Here is a 27,604-nt window from a genome sequence, read left to right as displayed (position 1 = left end):
AATTATAGTTTTTCATGCATGCAAGTGTGTAAAGGAAAAAGTCCATGTTCTGAGTATCTTGGGTCTAAATTTATTGAAGGCCAGCAATTATGAGTTCATCAAGCATTACAATTTACAAACGTTGCAATTATATTTATGGCACATATAAGTACGTTTAAACGGAACCCACACGTGGATTTATAAGAGCAAATAAAAAGCTATTCCATAATTCAATAGTCTTTTACGAGCCGTTGCAATACACGAAGATTGCGAATTCCTTGCTCCAACAAATAGCATACGGCGGAGCATCGAATAAAATAAACAAGTACCTATTGCAACAATCAGGAAATGCTTTTTCTTTCGAATGGACGTACATAAAAATATTGTTAACAACGTTCCCGTTCACAGCAACTATTTAAGTCACCATTGTAAATGGCCTACAACAATAAACAATACCTGAAATGCTTTCAATTTTTAGCAACGCTAGTAAAAGTAACTTTTATGCATTATCATTATCACAATTATCCGCAGTAATCGGTGAAGATCAATGGTTCTGCGCAGACAGAAAAACGATAACCTTCGATTGTTTGCTAAAGTTTGTTCAGTCGATTTTTTAATGGGCCATTCACTAAATTATACGTTTTCAACATGAGAAAGTTCGAGTGGGATTCAAATTCGTGCTAAATTGTCTCTTTAAGTGAAAGTAGTGAACTTTTTCGGCGTTCAAAAGGAGCGTGTCGAGAAACGGGAAGTGCCTGTTTATTTACTGTGGGAGTGAATAAAGCTGTAATGCGGTCGGCATACAAAATCTAAAGCGGTGTGCAGATTGAGAGCTATCACAGCCTGGGTGCTGTCAGTCTTGTTGTGCTAGCGCAAATATCGTTAAATCAGTAATGGTCCCGGGCGTATTCTTGGAGGCATGACCATTACATTTAGAAGTGGGTGCGAAATGTTCCGCAAGTGGTTTTGGTTACAGTGTAGGTAAAGTGTAACGAACAAAGGATCATTTGCTGCGCTGTTTCCACAACGGACTTAGTCAATTTCAAAAGCAACCATAAAATTACCTAAATTGCTCTTTTAGTTAAAATCTCTACATGCATTCCTCAATCCTCTGCTTTCTATATTTTTGAAAGGAGAATTCAGATTTTAAATTAAGTAAATTGTTTATGTTTATTCTAAAAATTTAAAAAATAAGGTAATTCCGTCGACTTAATTATAATATAATTCGAGTACAAGTAGCCACATCTTTGTATCTCACGTATCATTTACTACTCGTTTTTATTTATACCACCAACTTTTACATATTAAATTTGCATACGAAAAAGCGTAGCACTTAAATTAAGATAAATGTGTCAATGAAACTGCAACTTGAATGCAGAGTATTCGTTTCTAGGGCAGTTCGAGTAAACGAGGTCTTAAAAAATTTGATGTGTGATAAGCCCGATACGTCAGGTGGTTGATGTGTGTTCAGATATGAATCGTTAACGCTATCTCGATCGAAGCTTAACTGGAACAACATGCAAATTAACTCTGGTTGCTGTGAGCGAATTTATGTTAAAAATGCATTTTCCCAGCATTACCACCATTTCACTAAAATTACGGTTAATAATCATGTTCGTAAAATGTATATTGTTATTTATTTTTACCCACATATTTTCATAAATAAATTCTTGCCAGCAATTTACATGTGCTTACCGTCTGGTAATAATGATAATAATGTGACATTTAATTATATAATGAGGAGATGTACGGTCAAATAAAGATTTTTACGTATCACCATGATAAATTAGTAACGCGAAAAAACTGTACATAAACGCTACAAGATCAGTGAATATTTAGAGCTGAATAACAGCATAATCATCTTCCATTACGTCTACAATTATGAATATTATAAGTTTGGTTTCAAACTGATAAATGTGTTGCTGCACGAATGTTGTTTTTGTGCGTCTACGTGTAATTGATAGAGGCGTTTTCTTGTTTAGAATGTTTCGGAGTTGGCGAGCGCGGAAGGTATTGCGCAAGTCGGTATCAGCGTGGGGCCATCTGCCTCCGTACATCAAATTACCGGTGCAGAACCGGGAACCATGGCACGGCATCAGCGGCGCGATCACATGCCAAATTTCGCACCCGTACCTACGAGCACTCAACGTGTGCACAGCGTAAATGTTTGCTTGGGTACGTTCAACTGGCGACGTGACCTATGCTGATTCATAGACACACCCGTTGCTTGTGACAAATAAAGATTTAAGTAATTTAACTTGACGGAGTTGTTAATAGAAATATATTGTTTATTGGCTTTACAGTTAGTAAAGTTTGTTCATAGTAAATATAATTATTAAGCAGGTGAAATATTTCATCAAAATCAACACTAGCATTTATTCTTTAAATTTAATCAAAATTTATATATGTACATCATCTTCACAGTTTAACGTTATTCTATTTCGATACACAGTCAATATTTTCATAACAGTATTGATAAGATGACATACTTACTTGTTTTTTGTATTTACTGTACATGATTTGATCTAAAGAACAAAGTATTAATTCTAGCAGCAGCATTCACACTAGTAATAGTAATGTCACGTATCAACAAGTTGCATGCGTATCTTGGAATACACGAGAAAAAAGAAAATATCCTCTTGTTTCTACTGTTGTAAAAAAGACGCAAAGTATCCAATATATTTAGTTTTAGTACACTCAAGTATACAAGAAAAGCTATAAAGCCGCAGTGACACCACCGTAACATGGTATAGATAAACATAAATCTGTGCAAACTGTACCCTTTGACGATACAATCGTGGGAAGAGCTACGTTCAACAGCAATATAATTGTTAGACGTCGTACACACGTCGAGTCTAACGCCCGAACAAAAGAAGAAATGTGTATCTGAAGCGAAACTACACTCGTTTCCTTAAATCTACAACTACTAAAACATCTTCGCTAATAGGAAGCTACATCATGCTATCTTAAAATACTTTAAAGGCAATTAAAGTCAAAAGTGATATCTGTCACCTATCAGTCAATATAGATAGGAGAATAAAGATCGCGCTTATGCTAAAAGAGGAATAAATAAATCAATTAAGATTATACTTTATTTGAATAGTCGTTCCGAATAAATATTCAAGTTTCGTTGAAGCGGCAATCATTAACTAAGAGACAGTCGTAAACATGTGGGCGCTTTGGTAAACAATTACTTTTAGTCTCACTATTACGGGTCTGTTATGTTTGATATATGACGGACAATACTTTTCTTGTCAAGTTAGTCTACCGTAAAAAAGTCCGTTAGGTATACTATGTTTTGTACATGTAACTTTAGTTTTTATTATGTGTTATTTATATATTTATATTGTATACTAATTAATTACATTTAAATAATTAATTAAGCATTTGCATTTAAAATATTCTTATCAGTATAATAATGTGGGGACAAGCTAAAAGCTTTTATGCGAAAAATTCTCATATTATTCATATAAATAAAATGAAAATTAACCGTTAATAGAAATTTAACGGTAAAATGAGAGCCCAGAATTATTTTTATAATTTTATAGACCATAATAATAATAATAGATCAATTGTTTTATTCCGTTCTATTTATCGCAGTAAAATAAACGACATTTTATTATATTAATCATGCTATATCTGTAAGGGCCGATTTTTCAATGCTTGGATAAAACTTATCCGTCCAATAAAGTATTTCACGTTAATATTAAAATGTCACGTAAACTGTCAAATACGGGCAATTAGAATAAGTTTTTAAAATGGCATTTTATACATTATTCGACGAATAAGTTTTATCCAAGCATTGAAAAATCGGCCCTAAATCTAATAAAAAACCCTGCACTTATGCAAGTTAAGGAAAAGAAACATTGATTAAAGAACCTGCTTGACCGATAAGAAAAATCCGTACTGATTTATAAGTCCAATCACCTATTACAAATACCCACGTCAAAACTAAGACCATGTCGGTAATTCATCATAGGTTTTTGTCGCGTAAAATGGACGACCACGCCTGTACCTTAACCGATGTAACTGTTTATAATGAGTGTTTTTTTCGTTCGCGAAGGATACGCCGCTTAATCATGATGGCTAGTGACCTTCGTTGCACTATGAGCGATTAATCAACGTCTCGCTGGCCGGCGACTTGTAGACTCGTCGACACGGGAGGGACATGACAGAGTCACGTGTAGGGTAAACATCGGAAGTCCGTTCGGATGCGGACAACGACATCTGCCCAGTGAACTTGTCCGTTCTGCATGGGTGGTCTACATGAACGCTGCACGCACGCACCTAATTATCCGCGCACGAATATGCGAGATAAACCTTTGATATTAGTTGCTGTATTGTTGCAATTTGTCTGATTCAAAGAGCTTAGAAGAAATGCTTCGTGCGAGAACGCGAAAGATGTTATGATAATTTTTTAACGTAAAATCTAGATATAAAAGTTACTGTTTCAGAATATAACGCTTTAATGTGGAGAACCTATGTAACACACAATTACTGTTATTGTAATTATAAAAAATATTCATATAAATATGACATAGTCACGTTATTTAATGAAGAATAATATGTTATAATATGAATAATACAAATTAGTAGGCAAGATATAAACTTTGGCATGTTATCTATTACAGGTTGTATTTGTTATGGGAATAGTTTATCTTTTAGTTTGCATTTTATTTGACCAAAATAAACACAATATGGCGTAGGTGGTGATAAAATACAGTTAAATATTATTCGCTTCATTCTCAAGATTGCAGTTGGTAGGAAATTTTGAACATATTGGGCAACAATGTATTGTTCAAATAAAGTTAAATAACACGTACGTAATAAAACAATAACTATTATTATCATAGGCGCTGTTAAGCTAGGTTAGGTTTGTTTATTTTCTCACCGTTGTCAGAATTTCGTCTTACCGGTTTCACCTACTTTTTATATAGAGATTAATAGCATTCCTTTACCGTTCGAATGATAAAAATGGATTTGTCTTAAAAATCACCTCATCAATAAATAAGAGGAAATTGGAATAATGTCGATTTTAAAGGCACTTAAATCGTCGAAATTAAAGTATAAATCGAGGTCAATCTTCTTGAGGCATTTACAGTAAAAGTTTAGCGTTTGGTATAATTGCGGTTAGTGTGTTTTTCCGGCTAATTAAGATTACCTACGTATGGAGTTACAGATAGCGATCGTGAGGGCGGGAGGCGGAAGGATCGCCTGGCAGACAATGCGTAAGCACGCAGGTCGCTTGCGGGCGCGGAATATTTCATAGGACGGTGTTCGCAATTAGAGGACAGGCGGAGGCGCGAGGCGAGCGGCGACGCTATCGAGGCATCCGGCGCCGCGGTATCGTGTGTGAGATCGCGCCTCACCCTCCGCCGCCTTGCACTTTAGCTCCATGTACGACTGCCATTGCAAATAATTACCGACACATCTGTGTGACGTGTGAGACGCTGTTACATTTAATGTCGTATTAACATTTCTCGATATCGTTTTATGTTAACTGTTAGTGGGAAATATCTATTACCTCTAAGAAATAGAAAATAATATTCAGAATATTATCGACACAATAATTATAATCATTATCATATTAATATACGCAGGTACCTACTAAAAATAACAGTTATACTCTACAGATGTTAGAATAATAAATTAGAAAAAAGATATAATTTTTTATACAGTAGGTACAACACAAAAATAAAAAGAATAATCACCTACATACCAAGCATTTGGGTATCAAATCATTAGTCATTAAATAAATTAAACGCGAGGTGTGATAAACATTAATTAATTCGATAAAACACGCAACAATAAAAAGTAATCATTAATATTTAAATTTCATCAAAAACCCCATAACGTGTACACGTTAAATTGATTTATATTCGCGAATATATAAGTAGCAGGGGTACCGTGATCAAATCTGGAATTCCTCGCAGTTTTATGAATACGACGCTAACTTATTGCCGTCCGCATTGCATTAATCAATCGATGTAGCTATAAATTACTCAAAGCGGCGCTGTAATTCGAAAGCATTAATTAATGTTAATTGTTAGCTTATTCCTAAAGGCAGTATTAAATACCATTAATTTTTAATGAAGGAATGTGAATAAGATCCAAAGATACAAGTCATTACATCTATCTGATTTCTGCAATACTCTATCTGCGTATGAAAACAATGTGTTAATTAAAAAAAAACTAATTATTTACAGACGCAGACTTTTTAATTACACCGTGTATTTTAATTTATTAAAGGCTACTTGAATACGGTTTTTATAACTGTTTCATTTAAACACTGGCTAACAGAACTTCTGTTTATTCAATGAAAGTTGCACCGATAGCAAAAATTGGATCAAACAAATTATATCAATCGTTCGAATCAATGTCAAATATCAATGGCTGAATCAATAAAGTTCTAGAGGCAGCATTTGTCCGTGAATGGTATCAGATAGGCAGTTGATCAGTTACGGTAAGGTGCTTAGTGTATCACTGCGGTCTGCAGTAACTGTTGATAATTAAGAGTTGTCGCTTAATGGTCGCTGACGGTAACGGCCTGTGTGCCGGTGCGAGTCGTAGCAAGCCCACGGTGTTGAATAACTTCATACGCACGTTATTTATAACATAGACTTGACTGAGTTGCAATTTGGATAGAGAACAAGCGATGCGTAAACGGCGTTTTTGTAAAGATTTTATTATGTGTCGAGGTATATGCCTTCATCATATTATGACCTTTGAAATCATACTCATACTTTCATCAACTATCAAAAATATACCGTAAACAAGGATTAGTTAAAATCTATTGTCCGGTTTTGACATTTATTCAATTTGTCTCCGTAGTAATAGCACACCCTGGACACTCCATACAAAATTATCGTTTTGACAGTCACACTGCAAATGTGTGTGTTAACGCTTTATGGTTGGCACATTTGTGACTAGCGTAAAAAAATTCGCATTTTTCTGATGAAATACATCCGTAAACAGCACAATATCTAACCATTTTCTACGAAAAACCATAATCACAAATCCAAAATAATAAAATTACTTTAAGTCAATTTGATTACTGTTGTCAATCTTCGTTGCGTATCGTCCTTGCAGAAAAATGTGGCCCATTTTAATCACGATCGTGCGGGGTGAGGTATGTGTTAAAATTTGGCGGGAGGCGGAGAGTGTCCGTTCTGTAGCGTTTAGCTACTATTATGTATTCTGTGGTAATAGTGAATCAAAAATCAAAACAAAAGTTGAAGAAATTAATTAAAATAAACCATTATACAGAATTACGGTACGAAGTTCGTCGGGTCAACTAGTGGTGAATTTCTTAAATTACGATATAGACAGAGAATATAAGTAACACAAAATTATCATGATTTTGTCAAATTCAGTTACAGAAACCACAACAACAGTTACATATAATTTCATAGCTTGCCAATTATGTTTACGCTGTATAGTAATTACTTGCAAGAAATAAATATGGTACCTAGTATGATACCTAAATTTGAGCCATTTTAGGCGACCCATATAATAACGAATAACTCAAATATTGAATCTTGTATTTCAGGCGCTAAAGTTATATCTGCCACATTAGACAAATTAAGTTGCATAATAATGGTTGAGTTATTGATAAAAGGCTCTTAAAAAGATAACTGCAATAAAACAGTTATAAAAAATTAAGGAAACTGATTTTTTAATAACGTTTTCCTGTTAAAACAAATTTACAACGTTCATCAAGAACATCAATCACATTTCGATGTAAATCATATATTCCCAACAGTACATTTTTATTACTTCGGCAATTATAAGGCACGTTTCAGAGAGATCAGTTACTCTACCGAGTCCTGCGTTCAGTTATGTTGACAACACGATTTTTTAAGCCACGGCCGTTGACCTCCCGGCAGGCCCGCGTGAAAAAATTAATTGTATTCATAGTCGCATTGCAGTCGTATATTGTCTTTACTAGATTTATCTCATAACTATGTGCATAAATCCTAATAACTAAGCGGCCGTCAAGTGTGGACTCGTCGCACATTTGAAGGTACAAAGGAGAGACGGGACATTGAAAAATAATCGAAGAGTACCTCCTGGAGGCGTAGTCTCGACACATTAGTCGGTAATTATCGACAACTAATTTATAGTCCCGTCTTCAGCAATGAAAATGATGTCGCTTAATACCTCTCCCTAATTTGATGGAAGTATACAATGGATACATATTTGTTTATAATTTTTATTCTTCACAAAACTTTCCGTAATGTGTCAAAATATTTATATAATAATAGCCTTGTATTAATGTATTTTTATCTAAATTAATAACATCATTATTTCAAATCCGTAGATATATAAAAAATATATAAAATATAGATTTCATGGATTTGGAAAATCATTTCTTTGCAACACATTCGAATATTGTCAAAACAAATTATTCTTTGACATTGTCAATCGTTATGATACCGACGTTTGATCTCGACAAGATCTCGAAGGCCCTTCTCCCATTACGCTACCGGTATCCTACACGTCCGCGACTAGTTTAATTGGTCGCTTTTGCGTCGCGTTTCGCGCGTATCTCTTTGGTAGAAAGATAAAAAATTCTTATTACAATTTATGTTTCTTTCAATATATGGATGAATCCAGTACCTACTTCCTACTTTTACGTCGTCACTGGAATCGCTCGACATAGCGTCCGTCTACAAAAACGAGGCACAATAATGATGAATTTAGTCATTTTTCAGTCGCATAATATGCGAGCATCGGGCAGCGAGCAAATATCTAACTAGTATTCTACTCGAGTATCGTATTCTAGAAGTATCGTAATGGGAGAAGGGCCTTACGGTTTGTGTGGGTTTGTAGATACGGTTGATAATGTCGGAAAAATTAAAGATTATTATAATTTTATAATAAAAAAGATATTTAACACTTCCGATGCTACACGATTTAACGCAATATTGTTTTCTCTTATTTAATGTTATTGCAATTAAAATAAAATAAACAAATAATGTTTTATTTTTAAGATGGTTTCAAAATTTTATTGAAAATGTTAAGAAGCCTCTTATATTATATTAAATAAATATTAAAATATGTAGTGTACTGCTGTCTGCATTTATTCAGCCTAAATTATTGCATTCATATTCGATTAATTTCTTTCTGAACTTCTAGGATAATAAAATTATACAGATGAATACAAATAAAAAACGATCGAATTAAGAAAAAAAATTATTAGAAAAATTTAATTTAACAGTTTATAATAGCGTAGTTGGCTCAAAACCATCATCTCTCATCAACATAATTCTAGTAACTTGTTCATCTGTAAATTATAAAATTTATAGATAAATATTTATATTTATTACATAAATAATTACCCGTGAACCGCTAAATCAATTGCATATATTCATCTTTTGCTTATTAACTGTAATAAAATATACAATGATGCACATAATATAATATAATAATACAAGCTAAAAATACAAGTGATACAAATTATCCGTTCCGTCCTTAGTTTTAGTTCCGTCAATTTCTATGATGTCTTAAAGATTTCTCGAAAGGCTTCGAATTGAGCAGAATTATCTTGTAGAGCTTTTAGAGTCTTTTGATTAGAATTTTATTGCACTTCACAAACAACAAAATATTACTAAACTAAAACTAATAGCTTTAACTATATAAAAACATAACGCAGATTGATATTTTCTTAGGATATTTGTTATCCAATAGATTTATAGGATTTTTAAGAACATAGTTAAAAATTATCCTCTTGAAAACACAAAATTTATATTTATTTTGATAGAAATATTATTTTGATTGATTGATGTCAAATGTCAAAAAAGTAAATAAGGAGATTGCCATACATGGAATTTTGGATTCCATGAATATGTAATAAATAGAACATTAATTAAACGATTGATATAAAAAAATATCGAATTTGATTAAAATTAAATTAACTGCCATGTTTTTTGTGCATAACATGTGCTTTTTTCAAATGCAATTGTATTTGTAATAATGCGAAAAATTTATGTAACTAATTTTAATTTACTATATATTCCATAATATCAAGGTAAATTTCTTGGAAAAACAACACTAAATTTTTTAGGTCTATACTATAGTTACTGAAAATCGTTAGTTACCGACCGATTTCGGTCGAGATCGATGTCGACTAATGTGTCGAGACTACGCCTACAGGAGCGTAATTCAAATAAGATTAAATATTTATGTTCGTACATATACTCAATGCATCGATTTCGCATACAATAAATTCTACTGCACATGCAATAATGTTTACGCGGTGGTCTTTTTATTTTTATCCGCAACATTTTCGAGAGCTTCAGGTGTAATAATACCGGTGGCCGCTACTTTATATGTAATTTATAGTCGATTTTGCTCGTATTAATTATATTCATGGCTCCTAGAATGGGCTTTAATTTATGACGCCTTGCGGTATAATTTAGTGTGTTTATCGTACACATCTACACATTATCGAAAAGATATAATACGTATAGAATTTATCTGGAAATAACTAAAGTTATCTGTGTGCGTAGTAAGAGCGAGCGCGCACGAGCAACTTTGTCTCCGCAACTATTTTGTCTCCGCAACTATTTTGTCTCTCCAGCCATGGGCTAGTATGAAAGTGCGCGTACGTAGCGACGCAACTCCCGGGAGACTTTTTTGTCCGCGGGTTCGGAGACAAGCCCGCGACGCAACTGTCGCCCTATCTATTGGTTTCAATGCAAGTGCGCGCACGGCGACAAAAATGTTGCCTGTCGGCGGCCGCCGGCCAGTTGCCGCGTAACCGGCGTAGCGATAATACGTATTTATGTCAACGTATTTATTCTCGTACACAGTAGTTTTAACCGACTTCAAAAAAAAGGAGGAGGTTATCAATTCGGCCGGTATATTTTTTGTATGTATGTATACCAATTACTCCAAGGTTTCTGAACCGGTTTACGTGATTCTTTTTTTTTTTTTGATGCGGAATGGTGTGGAATTGGTCCCATAAATTTTATTCGGATAAGCCCAGTAGTTTTTATTTTATGAGCATTTTTGTCTGGTCTCGATGACTTAATTGAAATGTAGCAAGTAACTTTGATTCATTTCCAGGTAACCGATTGAGCTGAAATTTTGTATACGCATGTAAATTGGATAACGATGAAACATTATTATGACATAGAGCTGATTTGATGATGGAGTCGGAAGGTGGTCATAGGAACTTAGTAATATATTGACTCAACTTTATCGAGTTTGGGCTCGTTTGATTCGTGTTGAAAAATACACTAAAAAGTATTAAATAAAAACTAATTTACTTTTTACAATTACGATTACATATCTATACTAATATTATAAAGAGGAAAGGTTTGTAGGTATGTATGGTTTTCAGTTTTCACGCATAAACTACTGAACCGATTACAATGAAATTTAGCACACATATAGAGAGTAACTTGGATTAACACATAGGATAGGTTTTATCCCGGAAATCCCACGGGAATGGGAACTATGCGGGACAAGAGCACAGACCACAACCGTTTCTTCGGAATCCATGTTGATAAATGAAGAAAATTTTAAAGAAAAAGTTGCGTTGCTGTCGCTTTCGTGAGCGCATCGTTCAAAACTTTGCGAGGAGACAGCGACAGAGACAAAATAGTTGCCGGGCAACTAAGTTGCTCGTGGGCGCTCGCTCTAATAGTGTGTACAAGGTAGCATGACATATGAGGCAACACAAATGTCCAGCGCGTACGTAGAAGGGCGGGCGCCCGCGCCGGTGCCAGCGCGGCTCGGTATCCCTGCGATTGTATTTCAACTATTTCCAGTTTAGTTATCGCAGTTGGCCAAAGCCTGCGCCTCCGCGCGCTTCCGCGACCCTCGCGCGTTTTCACCGATATGAGCTGAACATTCGCGGCCCTTTTGATAATGCTAATGTCTCCGTGATACATATGACCACCGATATTGCAATCACATCGACATCTACTAAATGTACATAATGTACCGTTTCACCGATTTTCTAACAACTATTGAATGACATATTAACGTATACAGACGATATTGTTTGTAGCTAAAATAGAAGACGATTCAGATGACATATAAATATAGCCGTAGATGGCAGACGGTAGACAAACTATGGTCTATATTAATAAACCATGAGCCGACATGAGGAAGTTGAAAGTTTTGAATAGAATTGATCGCTACCTATTGGATACAAATCAGTGTAATACATATAAAATGTTAAATCTGTCTTACGCTGATCATCAAAAATTACATTTTCATCTTTATAAATACTTATAAGTGATTAGATTCAAACATAATTTACCTCATATGATATGATATATGATATTTTGTTATGCAAAGAAAGAATAGGATGAATAATGGATAAAGGAATAGGATGGATAATAATTAAATGAACATGATAGAATTATTAGGTAGGTATTTCATAACTAAATATTTTTAAGTGTGCATTATGTTAACAAATAACTGTGAGTACAAATCAGTAAAGTTATTTAACTTCCAAAGCTCGCCATTTAGCTACTAGGTGTGATCTAGGTGGACCGAATGTCAGTAATTATCATTCGCAGTAGCTGGAGGCTCTCTTCTGTACCTCATTCCCCTCACGGTTACTTTAATTAACTACAACACAAACGTCCGCGTTTAAAAGGAGCGTACCTAATTTATTTGCAAATTTATTTGAAACATAAGGTTCTCGAGATTTATTATAGGAAATTGCGAATTGACTGCCGCCAGTGCAACGAGTTATTGTGTTGATGTTTTGCAGATCTTAGTGATCTTCGGTGTCAAGAAAGCTGGTAAAGTTACTTTAACATTGCGTGACAACTATAGCATATAAACAACCGTATGTAGGTTAGCGTGCTACTGTTTAAATGGAAAACCTTTTAATAAGTTGATTGTCTTGTCTCCTGTTATAAAATCTTAATGGTACTGAATCAATACATGAATGCAACTATATAAAATCTGGTTTTGAAGGGTCAGTAAGAAAATTGGAGTGAAAGTTTCTTCATAAAAAAATGGCATTTAAAAAATTGTATCGATACTAAGTGTATGTAAATGAAAAAAGTCGCAGGTGAGAGCACAATACGCGGGAGCTGGATCGTACGTGATCGACCGAGAAACCTACTCGATTTAATCACATTAATTGATACAACCGTTACGGCATAATGATGATGTATTGTGGAAATAATTTGATATTTTAAAGTATAACGTGTGTTTGCGTGTAAAAAACGACGTCAGGTACCGCAATAGGATGAAAGCTTACTAGACTCGAGGTGACTTTGGCGTCGAACTTTCCGGACAATGCCGCCAAACATGACTAATGTAATTGTACCCTAGCTCTGTAATCTTAGGCGAATTACACATGGGAATCTAGTTTTTTGAACGTATTACTCAGGTTTGTTCTCAATACACATAAGTGTGAGACGATGCTCTTAGGTTTTTGCCTGTAAGGATAATTAAAGCCTGTATGGTTCCAAATGGATAGGTAATAACGTCTCTGGTGAAGATTATGATAATTATTTAATAGGTTTGTACACATGTATGCGCAATGCGCATATTATTACATTTCCGTTACTCTGAGAATAGCGTCCATGTTTAATAAAACATATTCTTACACAGTAACTATTAGATATATAATCCAAAAAACCTATCCTAGAAAAAGGTTGGTATAGGTATTTGATAGAACTCATTTACTTGAAGAATAATTTGAACCTATCGAAGTATCGCAGCCAAATTCCATTATAAATCGAACAAAGATAATTAGACACTGCGGTCACGATTACGGGCCAAAGTGAAAATACTAGATGTGTGAACCCATAATTTAATACGAATCTTTCCGAGCGTTGAACTCGAGGCAATTTGGTAAGTAAAGGAGAAAATGATCCGGGCACTTAAGAAACTAATTTCATACCCGAAATGAGAGCAGAGGCGGTTAGTTACACTAATGACCGTTGTTGCGTGTGTAATCTGCACAGTTTTAATACAAATGTGTTAATGTGAATTTTACGATGAAATGATTGCTGCACTAAAATATAGTGTAGGAATAATTCAAGTCGATTTGAACGGAATATTGAATTGAATCGTAGCAACGGCTACAAAACGTGACGTAGACAGACAGTTGGACGCGATGAGTTGCGGGCGAGGCGGACACCTCCGCAAGCAGCGCCGACGTCGTCCAGAGGGAACGGAACGCGAAATTTATTTATCAACTATCGTCTGGATCACCGCCTAGGGACAAGCGAGCGGTTAGGAATTGAGGGGCGCACGATGTTCGCCGCCGATACGGGACATACTGTTCACTTCCTAACATAAATTCGGTGTAAAGGAATCGGATATTATTATTCAATCGTACGATCGAAGTTCGCGAGGGGGCCATAAGTCACGGCGACGCGAGCGCCGGCGGGCGCCGTGATCAGTGGCGCACGAGCTAGATGCGATCGCCCAGCCGAGCCTTTCCGTACCGCTAACCATGTGCTTTGATATTTGTGACGTCATAACAACTGTTCTGACTCTTAATTTACGTTTATAAACCGACCGTCTTATAATCTATAATAACTGTGAGTTGGTAAAGAATGGGATAAGTCATTTATTCAGTTATGTTTATCATAGACACGTTATATAATATACATTCATTACTTCATCACCAATTAATATAATTAAATTAAAATGAATAATTAGTTTTTCCTTCACTACGATTTCATAGGAGCATGTTATTTCTTACAAGACTATTAAAGAAGTGAATTCGTGTCCAACTTCTTTTAAAAGAGGTAATTTCCATTATAGTTTAAAGCGGATGTTTCACTAGATGTTTCCGATTTAAATTTTATTATATAATTACTACTCTTAACCACCTCTTTCATTAAATGTTATTTACAACATAATCAAATAGATTTACCTAATGAAACGGGTACCTAATTGAATTTCTAAAGAAATAGTCATATATGCATTTACTATAAAGGGCTAACAATATTTACGCCCTAATAACTATCCTATTTTTATATTTCGAGAGGTTAAGGGGCTGTTAAGAGCAAATTTAACAGTGATTGCGCTCTCCTTTATTCCCATACAATTGGACAGTGTGCGCAAACGATAGCGCAATATCACTGTTACTTGGCGGGGCCAGGTCGTAGAAGAAAATAATAAGAAAATATGTGATTTAAGGAAAAGTGTGGGTCATATGCGAAATATGACTCGTTAGAGTTTCAGGTATGAATATGTTGACTTCGTGTTTTAAATTGCAGACCCGTACGTCAAAAAAATAAAGACATAGAATCGTTTAATTATGATTTTAGGACCAATCTTTGCAATTATTTTCTATCGAGCCGATTTCGTCCAATTATGTATCGAGTCCGTCCACGTTCTTCGAAATATGATGAATATTAACATATATTTTTTTGATGGGCTAGAATTAATATCTTTTCTTAAAAAACTGCTCAAATAACTTCAATTTGGTGTTGTCAGCCCCTTAAGTAATCTATCACACACCTACTTCAGGATCTTATAAAATATGCTGTAGATCTACGATTTAACATGTAGGCGGATAGCATAGGAAATAAAACTTTTATATTCAGTACGTGACTGCAACGATCAATGATGGTTAAATAAGTATAAAGGCACCGCTGCCGTAAAATGCCAAAAATGAAGTTAACCTAGAAATTGACTGGCCAAAGTGCGGGAACCGGTGTGGGCAAAACCTGTTGGAATACTATGTATAGATCATAAAAGTCTATATTTCGTGTAAAAGGTTTAAGAAATGGGTAGAAGTTGGAATAGCAATTCAAGTATATAATAAATTTAAATGATTTGCTTTCAAAGCATTAACATCGTCCTCAAACCTTATGATTAATGCAACTCAGTATGAAAGAAAAATTACATTCTTCTATAAACATACGTAAATTTTAACATGCGTATCATACTCATCAGTTGCTATGTTGACAATTTATTATAACACTACGCAAAAGAACAATTATTACTAAAGCCAAAGTGCTTCACAGCTCGTTTGGAAGACTAACTACAATGTAAGAGGATACCCAACTTCATGGCTATATACCTAAGCATTGGAACACCAAATAGTCACGTTGTCGTTCCGCTTCCATAGCGTAGTGTGGGTGCTGTCGCTAAGTAGACTATACTCATAATAAATTTTATGTCTAAGGAATGTCCTTTGATGTTACCCGACCACATATGTATGAAAGTCATGAACGGGTTGTTAAAATTGTTAAACTAGTAAAATTTTGCTGTCAGATAGAAAAAACTTTTTCGAATAATTCGATTTAATACATACTTAAAATATTTCTTCGTTCCTTTAGAGTTTAGAACGGTCTATTTTAGATTTTACAAGGAGTTAAGAGTTGTAGATATACATTTATAAAGTTTTAGCTTAAATGGACTTGGAACATCTTCTTTAAACTGGGGTATGTTCTGGATCACCACAAAGTTGCAATATTTTCACAGGAGATCTCTGGGAGACTGATAACGTCTTCAATGAGCATCATTTCTCAATGAGAAAAAAATGAAATAATCGAAGGGATGTCGCATGTTCCATGTTTCCAGATAAGTCTACGAGCTTTGAGTGTACCATGAGTAGGTAATGTATTAATAAACAATAAAAGCAACACAGGATTATGCTATTTTAAGATGTAAGTGTATAAACACAAATATTCAACAAATTATTCGATTGTAAATGTATATTTACGACGCAAATTTTCAAAAAAAAAAAAAAAAACTCTTATGAAATTCATGTGTTTGAGATAAAACTAACCAGTTAGTTATTCATTAACCACAACATGAATGCGTATTTACTATGCAAACAATTCTTGATTCATTCATAAATTTCTTTGAACATTTACCGCTAAAGATGCATTCTTTATTTATCTATGGAATACAAATAATGAAATTGCAACTTGTCCGTATTTGCACTACAAAAGAAATAAAAGTTTTTTTAAGAGAAAGCATAAATATTTATGTTTAGATTGTTGTTTGTCTCTCTGCCTGAACGTGAATAGATGCTAAGCTTATTTCTATTTTTGGTAAGGTATTTTTTATCATGATATTGTACCCAAAAGACAAGAATATATAGATAAATAAACATGAACTCAGGATACGTTAGGGAGAATGGTTAATAGTAGATGAGTAATATATATATTAATAAACAAATAATTATAATAAATTGCAAATAGCCCTGAGAACTTCGCAAAGAATGTCGATATAATTCAAAACCATTACCGTTGTTAACCTTTTCAACAGCAAAGTCATGTAATGGGGTAATGAAAATCTGTTAACGTAATGAGACCGCATGACTAAAATGTGAAACAATCGTTTAAGACGAAAATAAACTCGAACATCATCTGTGGGAAACAAAGTTTGACCTACCCTTAGATAATATATAAAATGATATAGCTTTAAATCATTTAAAGTCAAATTAAACCTTATCATAAAAGCTAACGTTAACTATTATAGCGGTGAAAGTACCCAGGTTTGTAAGACAAGAAATTGATGACCTAAATGGCAAAAACTTAGATCTAGCATCAAATACCTTAAAGGTCATGGGACAGTCATGCCTTCGGTCCATTGGAGAAATAACTTCTAATTGATGCAACAAGTGCATTGTGAGAGCCGTCATTAAATAAATCTTCATGAAATATTCATCGATCATTGTGTTTTTTGCTATACTGATGTGCACTAAAAATTAATGTGGTTAGGTTCAATGTAAAATGGAAATGATTGAAAGATAGAGCGGTTGTTTATAGAATTACGTACTTAAATTGAGTCAGAGTAAAGGTTACTTGTCTTAAATCTAGAATTTTAGATACATAACTAGAAATAATGTTTCACAAGGAAATAAAAATAAAATAAATACCTAGATAATTTTATTTGAAGAATTCTCCAGTAAACAATGTTCCCCAATTCGTAGGAAAACGAATTATGGAATAATGGAATGTCCTGAGTTTCCTTAAGGATGCCCTATTAGACGTTTGGTTTCCGGAATAAATTCCTTGTTTTTATAATATTTTATTTATTTACATATAAACCGTTTCAAAAATAACCCTTTTCTTGAAATAAACATACAATTACAAATCCGTTATTTTTTTCAATTCGTCCTGTTAATTAAAAACATTTGCAATTGTTTAATGATTGCTGTCAAGGGGAGCTAATTTTTTTTTTTTTTTTTTTTTTTTTTTAAAAGGCACCCGTCATCACAGGGTGTTCGCGCCACCTCTGGATTATAGTCCAGAGACTTTTTTTGCTTTTTTTTTTTTTTTTTTTTTTGTTCAATTTTTAGAAATATTAACATACTGGTAACATATAAATATAAATAACGTACAATTAAAATTATAAGAACTTAAATTAAATTACAATATAAAATAGAATCAAAATTATTAAGTGAAAATTCAATAAAAACACGGCACAAAAACACTCAACTTAATCCTATACTTATCACAGTTAAACTAATATCACACACTATTTCTTTGGTTAACTACGACTACAATATGCTTACAATATTGTAAGAACGCATCCCTACACTTATCCCCCAGGGCAGAAGGCAGATTCTCACCCGTCATCGCCATGCCCAATCTTTGTTCAATAGCATATCTATTGCTTGCAAAAATTGGGCACTCGAGTAACAGGTGAGGAACCGTCTCCTCAACTCCAGGCTGACATAGACACGACGGATTATCCTTCAGCTTGAATCTGTTCAAGTAGAAGGCGAATCCGCCGTGACCAGTCAGTACTTGTGTGGTGTGGTGTGTGATGTTTATTTTCCCGACTACCTTGTATGCAGCAGCAGCGCTTGGGAAAAAGAGCTTCGTGACTCCGGCCGTTCCTCCTACATCGTATCTCCTATCCCATTCGCTGATCGTATCCTGTCTCAAAATACGCTTGACGAATGAAACAGGACACAGATCGTAATCCGGTTTCCTCCTCAACCCCAGAGCGGCCTCCTTGGCTAACTCGTCTGCCCGTTCGTTCCCCTTAAGCCCCGCGTGCGCCTTAATCCAAAACAGGGAGACCTCCCGCCTCTGCAATGCAGCGTTTCGGAGGGCCGCCCGTGTTTGCACAGCCAGGGGATGACGGGAACTCAGGGTAACCGCCTGGAGCGCCGATCTGGAGTCGCTGAAGACACCGACCTTTGCCGCTCCGCTCTTGCAGGCTATGTCTACTGCTCTTTTGAGCGCTAGGAGCTCAGCCTGATAGACGGTACAATACGGTGGCAACGCAAGCTTAACGGCCTTTGTCTCGGCCTCACCTTTCCATACGGAAAGGGCGGCTCCGACGCGACCCTCAATCTTGCTGCCGTCCGTATAGACCCTGTGGACGTGGCTGTCAACCACGTCGGCATAGGTGTCCTCATCTACCAAGCCGAACCCCAGCTCTACCTGCTCTGCCGGATGTGGGTCCTCAATCGCGGGTGCCATTCGTTCCACCTCCCTGTCCCTCAACACCGCCGGGTGCGACACACCCCTCCCGATCTCATAAAGCCTCGAAGCTTCGAGTATCCTGAGATCAAGAGGGAGAATCCCAGCCAACAGCATCGCAGAGTTCAAGGGGAGCTAATTAAAATCCGCCTTATTCCTGGCCAAGAGCAGTTATTCGTTGCTATTTATCTAATTGTATACATCGAACTAAGAAAGTGTGTGTGATAATACCAGTCAATAATTTAAGAGTGTGGGCGACTTTATTGATGATTCAAGTCCAAGTAGAATAAATGTGAATTTTGATTAGGAACGCAATTTATTTTGGGTATGATGGTCAATAACGGTTTATTTATCTTTGTTAATGTCTATTACTATTTTATTTAAATATTAATGTCGTCAATTAAGTTAGCTGTGACTTTAAAACTAAAGCAAGGTAAATTATAAAAATAAAACCCGGAGGCAGCATTCAGCAATAATTTACAAATAGATAACGATCTCTTATTGTACATAATATAATGTTTGCCAAAATATTCAGTTATGACCATAAATATTTTTTATATCGCGAGGGATCTTTAGTTTTGATCTAGTCTTTGCTTGTAGTTTGATCAAGTCTCAATATTTGAATGTGAGGAGATTTTTTAATCTCGATGAAACAATTCATAACATAAAACAAGTATCTGTATTGTTTAGTCACAAGTCACACATTTATGTCAGGAATATATTTAAATAGTTGTTTTTTTACAAGAACTTATAATAAAATGTATCATATAAATAAGCAGCACATTCCTGTACTGCATACTATTTGTATACCTAATTTAGCTACTTAAATACGGTCGACGTAGCTTCGTAACACCTGCTTATTTCACACAAACACACACATAACTTGCACATTACATTGCCGCGTATCTATTGCACTGAACTCCCGTTACAAAAATAAAATTAATACCTCAGCTTCGATGAACCATCGAATGGGCTTTTTAATATTGAAAAATGATGATCATAAGATTGTTTACGGTCGCGGGACTACAATTTGTATGTACATAGTATAATTATGCACTTGCATCACATTCATTTCGTTATCGGTTAATATGTGAGTTCACAAGTTTGATTTATGTGTTATTCACTGTGCTATTAGTGATGAACCGTGCCGTTTTAATTATTATTTATTATATTTCATGAAAAAATCACGTGGTTAACTTTTGATTATAATCTGTTAAATAACATTTACATATTATCATATTATGTATTACGTGTGTACGTAAACATGTTACTAATGTACAAAGGTGAATGTTTGTCCGTCTTAAAATATGCTAAATCATATAATTTATCATGTCCTACAGGAAATCCTAGAAAAGTGAGGAAACTGCGTGCTTAGCGAGTCATTAGACGAGAAGATCGGCAAGAGCGTGCCAAGTTGCATTTGGCAGTCGAATCTGCGCGAGTAGCGTGAGAAATGCACACCGAGACCCTACCGGAGCGTGCGCACCCAATTCCCGATGCAAATGCGCAGCCATCTCCCGCCACCGCACCAGCAAACCCACCGCCGGCGCCTGCGATATCCGCTTACGCTAACCGTCGCGGCCATAGAGCTTAAACTCGAACGTCCCGACCCCTCCAGATACTACATATTAAATAGTTAATCGCTCGGTAAATGCACCTTTTACTGCTTTATTGGCAACATTAGAGAGTCTAGTTGAAGTCGAGCTTTTTACGGCGCATCACAACAATAGCGCTTAATAACCACGGAGGACTGCTCGTTACAAGAAATTGCCTCTTTATTATTGTATGTGTGCAATAAGGGCAGCGATCGCGAGTGGAACTATTTATTTACTGCTAATACAGTACATTGATATTTAAATGTTCACCTCATAAATTACTGGGAATAAACATCGTATAATTTTATTTCATATAACATTTTACGTTAATACATAATTGGTATCGCACTGCCAGTACTGTACTAAATATCTGTTATTTATCAAAAGTAATCGTAGACTCGATCTTAAGCAGCATAATTATAGTTTATCTGTCGAATCATTTGACAAAAGTATGCCATCAAGAACAATCCTAAAAATGTATTAGAACAAAAAAGTTCGTGCGCGGATCGATTAGCGCGAAACGGTTGACACGAGACGAGAGCGCGCGGGCACCGTAGTGCAGTGCAGATTGAATCCGACAGGGCGGATGATATTGTTGGAATTACAAGCGTTTAATCATGGAGAATACGCTCGCGTCGCAGCGCGAGCGGCGTCGGCGCCGACAATGGCTGTGCTGTCATGCTGAACATCGAAGCCCCGCGCCCGATCACGACCGCGACATCGGAAATCAATAATCGAATGATTTAGCCACCGCTCCGCGTGCGAACCTGATTAGACACGATAGTGCCGCGTCTCCGCCGAACTCTCGGGTTGCGGGGCGATAGGTTATCACCGTCTGTACTTCACACAACTGCTTTATTTCTAGACATCGAATAACGGCGTAAAACACTGACATATATTTTACAACGATATCTATCTCACGAAAGTGTGCTCGATTCTTCGTAAGCAACACCTTCTGATTAATTGAGGTGATTTACTTTGTGCTTTAAACAAATATACGACATAGCTTAATTATGGTATCTTGTGGAAATTGCATTTCCATGTAGAGCTTTCTTATGTACCTAACTGTTCATTGCGAAGTGAAGTGTGAATATTGTTATATGTTTCGTATAAAAATTCTATTTCATGAGGTATCAATAAGAAAAGCAATTACATCGATGGTCTGTATGTAATCGGCGCTGCGTGCGCGTTTCCATCATGTTTCACTAATGTATCTAGAATAATCTATCATTACAATGATTTATATGGGGTCGATCACTGGCTAGGATGCTTAATGACAGGTCGTGGTCCTTCTAGCGTTGCATATGGGTTTGTGGCGTATAATGATCGACTTGAGCCTCCCTTGAGCAATGAGTGTAATGCGTACATTTTATTTTAATCTTTACTAGAATAAAGTTGGCTTTTTACTATTATTCTATCCGACAGACACTAATGATCTCAGCATTTATATTGAGATGATGCGTTAAAATGCAATAGTATATAAAACATTGTTTCACCAAGATTTTTAGTAACTTAATAAATTTTCGAGGAACAACATTGGGTTGCAACAGCTACAAGTTGTGATTACTATCACAGCAAATTCCGACTCGTAGTTAAAATTCTTCACTCACTAACAATGCTCCAAGTGGCTCTATTGTTAAACCCGGAAATACAGAAGCCTCTACAATTGTAGAGATAGGAATACTTCTTCACCTTAACCAAAATATATTTTTGTTGGTACCTAGCAACAAGCAAAACAAGTCTAATAGCAGGAACTATTTATTGCACGAATGATATTACATTTGCAAAAATTAACTTCAATTTCAAATTCAAAATTTCCTTTTAAATAAATTAAGTTATTACCATAACGGTTCGCTGATAATAACTATATTTAAGAATGGTAGCCTGAAATTCTTCCACTTATAAGCAACAATTTTCGACAAAGGAAGAATGCCATTAGCTTGAACGGTAACGGTACATATGTTCTGAAGACGTTTTTATGTTCCTTAAAATAAAAAGCATATATACATTTAATTATTCCGGTTTAACTAAACTCCACGTTTAACAGGTGGCCATCAGTCGGACAAGAAGCTATTGATTGTTAAATCGAGAAAAAACCAAGAGCATATTCAATTTGTTGCAATTTTAAACAGTTACTTCAATTACATATAATTTATCGCCATTAAGATTGTGCATTATTTGTGGACACATAAAAATTAACGCAAAAAGTTGACTGCTAAATTATTGGATGTCTAGCGATGTATCATTATAAGCTTGGTAATTATCCAATTCGATAGTGGTTAAATGTATGTAATTTTCATGTGAGCTACTCGACAGCGAGCCTTCACTGTAATGAACTAAAATAATAAGTGATCTTTTAGTGTAACACATTAACTTGTACGTGGTATCGTTGGGAAAAATAAGAGCAGCCTACGATGTTCGACAAGTAATAAATGAGCCGACCGGGTATTTTCGCTTAAGACATTTTGAAGCGATAAATATAGTAGACTTAATTTATTGGGAGAATGATTATTTCTGTCTATTGGCCATGCATTTCGTGATAACGAGCTATTACGTAGGTATGTAAAAATACCAAGCCCAAGTTAGCTAAGTATATTTGACGTCAACTAATTATATGTTTACGTACTATGGAATAATATATTGAACTTGAAACGAAAATAGTAATGAAGAATAGTGACTTGCTGATGTATAAAGTGGGGCGCGTTGGTGAAATATAATTATTTAATGGCATAACGGTTTCAAGAACTATATTATATTTATAATTTTATTCTATACGTACACTTCATGTCAAATTGCGCATAGTTTTGTCCTGCTGTAAATTACGACCGACCTAAATAGTGTATGGTCTATGCTCATAAACGACACTGTTAGCATTATGTTGATATTTGTGGGCTATAAATATTTAATTTGCGTTAATATTATTAAAATGAGTATACTTTGTTTTAAGTAAAAGTTGATATTTAACGGAAAATCTAACATTAAATAATGTGAAATTAATAATGTTTATCTATAAGTGAAAATAAATTTTAGTATCATAATATATTATTAGTACTTAGTAGTATAAATTTTGCTTTTGTTATTTTAAATAAAATGATAAATTAATCTCGTCTCGAAATATTTTAATCCCAAGGATATTAAGATATATATTATGTTTATTAATTTGTGTTTAGTTTGTAAGTTGATTGTTACAATGGGGCTGCCATGAACATTCGTTCAAAAGCCTTGAATAAATGATTAAAAAAAAAAAAGGATATTAACTTTATAACTAAGAATGGATACTATCAATCGTTTATTACCTCAGTTATTATACAAAATAAGAAGACAAAAATTTACGATTCTTTTTGTGAGTAGAATAGCAGGTTAATCATATCCAACTGAACGGCTGCCTTTATCGAGCTGTGAGTAATAAAACCCATAATACACGGCATTATATAATATTTACGATGACGACTTTATAGGCATATTATATGTGAACAGAATACTGATGAACAGAACCAGTAATAATTGTCTGCAATTGATATTCGGATGATACCCGCGTCCGCTAATTTCAATTGAAGTCATTGACTTTATAATGTAAATTCATACATCATCAATCAATATATTATGGTTCGATACAAGAGTAATGCGAATTATTGTGTGACCATTTTTTTAATCTGATAAAAATACCCTTCTATGAACGCTTAAACTTAATATTCATGGGCGACCATTCACCATTGTACACAAATCATTATAACGAGGTTGCATATGTGAATTTTTTCCTAATTTATAAATATACATTCTAGATATGTATCTATTAAAGATGTATGGAATTAAACGTTGAAATAAATATCTCATATATTTCTGTCTTTATGAGATCTCCGATACAAGGCAATATGTAGCACTGAAGCTAATTATAGTAAATCCCGCAGATTTATTGAAGTGCTGAATCGTTACTCGACAAAGTCCATAAAAAGATTTTATCTATAGTGAAAAAAGTGTATTTAAAAAGTCTCACATTGATTAGCCCACATCGGCATTTCATTATTCAGTGAGGCGCCAATAATCAGGACCGAGGTATGCGGGCGGCAACTCACATGCCGTAAATAGATGCATTTACTTGCTTGGCTGCATGGATGCAGGTTCACCAACTAACCTACAAAGCCCCAGGGATGTAATATGAGCATACCTCTCGTAAAATATAATGTTAATCCTTCTATCGCACGCCTTATACGGTCGCGATCCGTACCGCGACGAGAGTCGAGACGCTGTCGATTATTGAATATTAATGTTAAGTCAACTACCACAATTCTCTTATTAATTCGAAATTGTATCCATAAATATTTAATACTTTTATTCTTATATGAAACCTGTCGACTACAGAATTCAATGATCGCGAAGATGAAAAAGAAAAAGTCGTGAAATTGAAACAGGACGCGATATTGATTATGCTCCTACATATTTTAGCGCCGGCTTTATGACATAATGGTAGGTTGATGGGCGTTAAGTGGCGACAATGCTGATTATCTGCGTAATCTTGATATATTTTATAATTACCGTAGCCAATGTGTATTTACTATTTATACATGTATAATGGAGACGGAGGAACGAGAAGAATCGATCAATATGCGTCGATAAAAAGGATTACTGAATGTCAACACAAAAACTTGGTGTGAAATTGATGAAGAGCAATTCACACAATGTATCTTATATATTATATCTCTGTTTAATCTTTTTAAATTCCTTATAAATGTGTTTTAATTAAATTATAAGTAGCTAGTCCAAGAATACTTTAAAGACAATACTTGTTACATGCATGAATAAAATCATGTAGGTAGAGGTATATTATAAGAGGCGTATTAAAATATCTTTTATCGCATAATTTATGATTAATACACGTCTGTTGTTATGCATGTTGCTCTGTTATCTCACCGACTTCTTAAGGGAGTCTAGTCAATTTCAGTTTTTTAATCTTGTTTTGTTATTAAGCCTGAAACGTTGTCATTTGAATGTACATTTATAATTGAAGTTATGCTTCGGTTATAAATCGCATTGATATAGCCCCGTTTACATGTTTTATAATCAACTCAGGATGCAGATGGAACGGAGCTAGACAATAAACTTGCATCTATTGTCTGATCATTTAATTTAATACTATCATATATACAGAGTGTTTAAAACTTACGACCTGTAAATCAACATATTTGAGTGAATATTTTAAGAGCGATCGATCAAGCCTGTTCTATTTGGTGCTTGTAAAATTTAAGTAGACGATATAAAAAATAAAACGCGTTGTATAGACTCATAGCTACTGTACCGTACCTATATTAAAATAGGCTTAAAATGAGATTTTATTTTTATACATTATTATCTGGAATCACGAAGCGAATGTATCTCCTGTGATATCCTACACCCTTAAGTAGATTATATCGTATCTTGAGTGGATTATTATTCTTTTAAAATATAATAGTGACTGTAGCTTAAATAAAAGCTATATTTAATGATAAATGAGGTTTCGAAACATGTTGAAACGCATAGAGCATAATTAGGGATTTTCTAACACGCAATATACTCTGTAAAAGGATCTTCCCCATTTGGCGACTACAAGACCGCTGGTAGTTCTCAGAACAGACTTACCCTATTAAGTATTCATAGCAAATAGCAAATTAAAACACGAAGATTATACAGAACATCGATAAAAATCGAACACACCCTATAACAATGTTATTAAAATGATCCGGTTCATCGGCCACTTTGTTAAAACGAATAAGACTCGAGTATCTTAGTACAAAAATAAATTGCACTAAAATGGAATATTTATTAATAAACCTAAGTACCTTACGCGAGGGTGGTTTCATTGAGGCGTAAATAAAATCGAAACGATCTCGGGTAAACAGGTCCCGCGGCCCTCGAATCGTCCTAACTAGGGGAGCGATTTATCACTGGGCTGATCGGCGCTGGGCGGCGTGGAGGGTAGCTCGCGGGTGCGAGGGAGACGGCACCACGTCTGGCGGCTGGCGGCAAGGACGCCATTGCAAGGCCGATCGCGTGTCATTGCGCCTGCGCCAGGACAGCCCTCATTTGACAGGACCCCGATCAAACGTCACACCAATCAAGGGGCGGTGACAGCTTTACACGCCTCACGGCTCAAAATGAAATGTTTATTGCTTTTATGTGGGCTTTATTAAATGCCCTTTTTCTGGCGATGATTTATGGAGTATCGACTTTGGTTATAAATAAACTTTAGATTATAATACAAATAATCTTAGAAACAGTGAAAAGTGAAGAATTATTCACTACACAGCATAAACCTAAGGCAAAAGTGTAAATAAATCATTTTAACCGTCAACTGGCTTGGTTAAGTTTGGAGCAATGAAATTATTACAACCTTGTTATTAAAATCTGATATTTTATTAATATTAGACCGTGTTATTAATCGAACAAGATTCCAATATTCAATTGTAGCGTACCACAATTTTATCCTGTCGAATTAGTTGATCAATTGCAACCTCACGTATAGCACAATGAAACAGGCTTGTCATGCAAATATACAATATACATGTAGGTAAAAGCAGCTATAATTCATTTTCTAGTAATATTAAACAGACGCTCGGGTAGTAAATGTGCCGTTAACAATAAAACCACAAGTCGCGAAATCCGACAAACGAC

The 27,604-nt window shown here is 35.0% G+C and overlaps 2 protein-coding genes across 3 annotated transcripts in view; both read right to left on the bottom strand.

Moving 5' to 3' along the window:
• Atg16 (Autophagy-related 16) overlaps window positions 1-27,604 on the bottom strand; it is a 134,209-nt gene that overhangs the window by 25,259 nt on the left and 81,346 nt on the right. The gene's annotated exons all lie outside the window — the stretch shown is intronic.
• On the bottom strand, window positions 18,141-19,484 carry LOC149488448 (uncharacterized). Its single transcript, XM_089695582.1, has one exon. It carries the CDS (start codon window positions 19,479-19,481, stop codon window positions 18,402-18,404), a length of 1,080 nt encoding a protein of 359 aa, XP_089551708.1. The 5' UTR covers window positions 19,482-19,484; the 3' UTR covers window positions 18,141-18,401.

Source organism: Colias philodice, chromosome 5 (assembly GCF_061535455.1).
Source record: "Colias philodice isolate Cphi_HAF_F1 chromosome 5, ilColPhil1 Martin Lab GWU primary, whole genome shotgun sequence".
Taxonomy (NCBI): Eukaryota; Metazoa; Arthropoda; class Insecta; order Lepidoptera; family Pieridae; genus Colias; species Colias philodice.
Note: the sequence above shows the minus strand (reverse complement) of the source record. Positions and strands in the feature narration are given on the sequence as shown.